General features: G+C 39.1%; 1 protein-coding gene across 1 annotated transcript; it reads left to right on the plus strand.

Annotated features, from left to right (window-relative positions):
* Positions 1-1,847: 1,847 nt before the first annotated feature.
* On the plus strand, positions 1,848-2,801 carry LOC101595579 (olfactory receptor 1444). Its single transcript, XM_004667589.2, has one exon. It carries the CDS (start codon positions 1,851-1,853, stop codon positions 2,799-2,801), a length of 951 nt encoding a protein of 316 aa, XP_004667646.2. The 5' UTR covers positions 1,848-1,850.
* The last annotated feature ends 853 nt before the right edge of the window (positions 2,802-3,654 follow it).

Consider the following 3,654-nt stretch of genomic DNA (forward strand, 5'->3'; position numbering starts at 1 on the left):
TTTTTGTTTTGTTTTGTTTTTTTGAGGTGGGGTCTCACTCTAGCTCAAGCTGACCTGGAATTCACTATGGAGCCTCAGGGTGGCTTCAAACTCACAGTGATCCTCCTACCTCTGCCTCCCAAGTGCTGGGATTGAAGGTGTGCGCCATCATGCTCCGCTCCCTTTCTTAAATAAATAAACAAATACCTGGTTTAAAAGTCATCCCTGCCCAATTTGTCAATAGATTTGAATAGTATGTATCAATTTACATTTAACTAAGGAGAAAAGAGGAGAAAGAGGATGCTGCTTTCATGACTTCTGAGATTCAAAGATGTTTGACTTTTATGTGGTTCATAGTACCTTGCCTAGTTCTCATTTATAGAAATTTATTTAACACTTAATATCACTTCAACTTTGTGTATGTTTAGTGAAAATCGCTTAAAATATTTATATCTTTCCAAAATAAAAGTGAGAAAACCATAAACATGAACATTTATACTGTGCATGGCTTACATAAAAATTACCATAGACTGATTGTCCTAAACAACCAAGATTTATTTTCTTACAGATCTAGAGATTATGTGTCCAAGTCAAGGCCTGACAGATTTGGCTTCTGGTCAGGGGTCTCTTTTTGGCTTGTAGACGGCTGGCTGCCTTCCTGCTGTGTCATCACATGTGAAAGGATAAAGGGAGGGGTGGGAGGGGGAGAGAGAGAGAGAGAGAGAGAGAAGACATATGTAATCTGCTTCTTATAAGGACACAATCTATGAGATCAGGGTCCATCCACTCTTACAACTTCAGTTAACCTCCATGACGTTTTTATTCCTTATTGTAGATTAGGATTTCAACACATCTTGGGGCCCATATATCCCCAACTTGTACAGTTGGTTTAACTGTACAGCTTGAGAGACTGGCACTTACATTTCAGTTTCTAAGACATGGCAGAAGGAAACAGTGATTTCCAGTGATTATAAGAGACAATCTTAGGAAGATAATCTAGGTTTTGGGGTGTTAGATGGGATCATTTTGTTCAAGGAGTACTGGGATTAAAGGCGTGTGCCATCACGCCCGGCGTCAATGTTTTTTTAAATAACAAAAAACCATGAAGTAAAATCGATAAGTCTGTCATTCCTTGTCTTTCTCATTCTGTTTAATAATGTGGTCTCATTAGAGAGTCCCTGAAATCTTCTATACATAGGTGGCTAAATGGTAGCAATTACAAAAATAAAAATAGATTACTAAACTGGGTGTGGTGGCACATGCCTTTAATCGCAGCACTCAGGAAACAGAGGTAGGAGAATCGTTGTGAGTTTGAGGCCACCCTGAGACTACATAGTGAATTCCTGGTGAGCCTGAGCTTGAGTGAGACCCTACCTCAAACTACCCCCCACCAAAAAAAAAAAAAATTGACTGTTGTCTTTAAAACTATGTTTCTAGACACATCCACAACATAATTTGTATTTTTATGGACTTGGAATTCAGAAATATAAGGTATGAATTTTGACATTGACATATATTAATTAAATAATCTTGCTTAATATTAAGATCTCCAAATATCAACTCTCTCTCTCATCTATAAAATATACATAATAGCACCTATGTTAGAGGATTAAATGACTTACTCTACTGAGAAGGGCCCTCAGGGAAATGGAGACCAGGGATGAAGGGACACAAGCCTATAACTTATATAAAACACATACATTTATATAAATTGAAGAAAAGCCTAATAAATACTTTTTTAAACAATGTAAGAGTTGAGCATGTTTCACATGTTAGTGGCCTTTTTTTGTATCATCATCCCATCTGCTTTTATGGTTTTGAATTTCATGGCCTCTCTCTTTCATGTCCAGGTGAAATTCAAGTTGACTTCCATGGAAAACATCACAGAAGTGACAGAGTTCATCCTCTTGGGCTTGACAGACAACCCCAATCTTCAGGTTCCTCTCCTCCTGGTATTTTTATTCATCTACCTCATCACCGTGGTTGGGAACGGAGGGATGATGGGGATCATCTGCTTAGATGCCCATCTCCACACTCCCATGTACTTCTTCCTGAGTAACCTCTCCTTAGTGGATCTGGGTTACTCATCAGCTGTTGCTCCCAAGATGGTAGCTGCACTGCAGTCAGGGAACAAGTCCATTTCCTACAATGGCTGCGCAACTCAATTCTTCTTCTTCGTGGGTTTTGCCACTGTTGAGTGTTACCTCCTGGCCTCCATGGCCTATGACCGCCATGCAGCGGTATGTAGGCCTCTTCATTACACCACCACCATGACAGCAGGTGTCTGTACCTTCCTAACTGTTGGCTCCTATCTCTGTGGCTTCCTCAATGCTTCAATCCATGCAGCAGACACCTTCAGTCTCTCTTTCTGTGGTTCTAATGAAATCAATCACTTCTTCTGTGACATTCCTCCGTTGCTGGCCCTCGCATGCTCCGACACACGCATCAGCAAGCTGGCGGTCTTCTTTGTTGTAGGCTTCAATGTCTTTTTCACCCTGCTTGTCATCTTAATCTCTTACCTCTTCATATATATCGCTATTCAAAACATGAAGTCATCTGAGGGACGGAAGAAAGCCTTCTCCACCTGTGCTTCCCACCTCACTGCAGTGTCCATCTTCTATGGCACGATCATCTTCATGTACTTGCAGCCCAGCTCTGGTCAGTCCATGGACACAGACAAAATAGCATCTGTGTTCTATACCGTAGTGATCCCCATGCTGAATCCCCTGATCTACAGCCTGAGGAACAAGGAAGTAAAGAGTGCTGTCTGGAAAATACTCAGCACACTCTACCCTCCGTCTTTTAGTCGTAGTAGGAAGTAGGTGGGTGGCTGAGGGACATAACTTCTCTCAGGCCTGAGTATCATGGTGACTTTTAAAGACTGGCACATTTCCGTTTTATAGTTCCCCATGAACAGTGGTGATTTCTGCTATCAAAAGAAGTTGTAAGAAAAAAGCACTTAGAAATATTTTATTCAGGTAGATAGTCTAGTCTAAGGCTGAGCAAGTACAACATAGTCAATATTTAAACAATATTTAGACCATTCTTGGCATTAATTTGGCAGCGCCAAGCACACAGACAAATGTGTTGGATTCTGCTTCTCTGTTTGTATCTAGGAGAAACTCTCTTTACTATTAAATTTAGTAGAAGGATCACATCTTCACTTGTAATATTTGTCAGTCAGCTGGAAGACTCAGTATTATGCTTTGCATTTCCTATGGTTTAGAAAGTTTAAAGTTCTTTTGCTATTGATGATTATTTTAATTTCATGCATTTATTGGTGACATGATAATTTGTTAAACATGTGCATTGTATACTGATCAAATAAGGGTTTTAAGCATTACCACCTCCCTATCTATAAATTTTTAAATTAATATGTAATTTTATAATACTTACAAAGGAGTTTTCAATGTTTTTAATGATGGTTCCAAAAAAGTATATTTTGGATCAAGAATCAAGTAATTCAGTGTCAAATCCATCCTCACTCCCCATTTGCTTGCACTGGCTATTTTTTATCTTTATATTATTCATCTACATTTGCTTATGTGCAGAGATAGCTTTGGTAGAAAATAATATACTACCTTGCAATATAGAAAAATAAAATAAGTCTCAGTAGAAGAATTTCTTAAACCTTAACCTGAATAAACATGCCTTTCCTTAGAGAACCTGCCCTCT

This window comes from Jaculus jaculus, chromosome 1, assembly GCF_020740685.1.
Source record: "Jaculus jaculus isolate mJacJac1 chromosome 1, mJacJac1.mat.Y.cur, whole genome shotgun sequence".
In the NCBI taxonomy this organism is placed as follows: Eukaryota; Metazoa; Chordata; class Mammalia; order Rodentia; family Dipodidae; genus Jaculus; species Jaculus jaculus.

Excerpts from the sequence above, each read along its gene's own strand:
- LOC101595579 (XM_004667589.2), top strand. The coding sequence starts at position 1,851 with ATGGAAAACATCACAGAAGTGACAGAGTTCATCCTCTTGGGCTTGACA.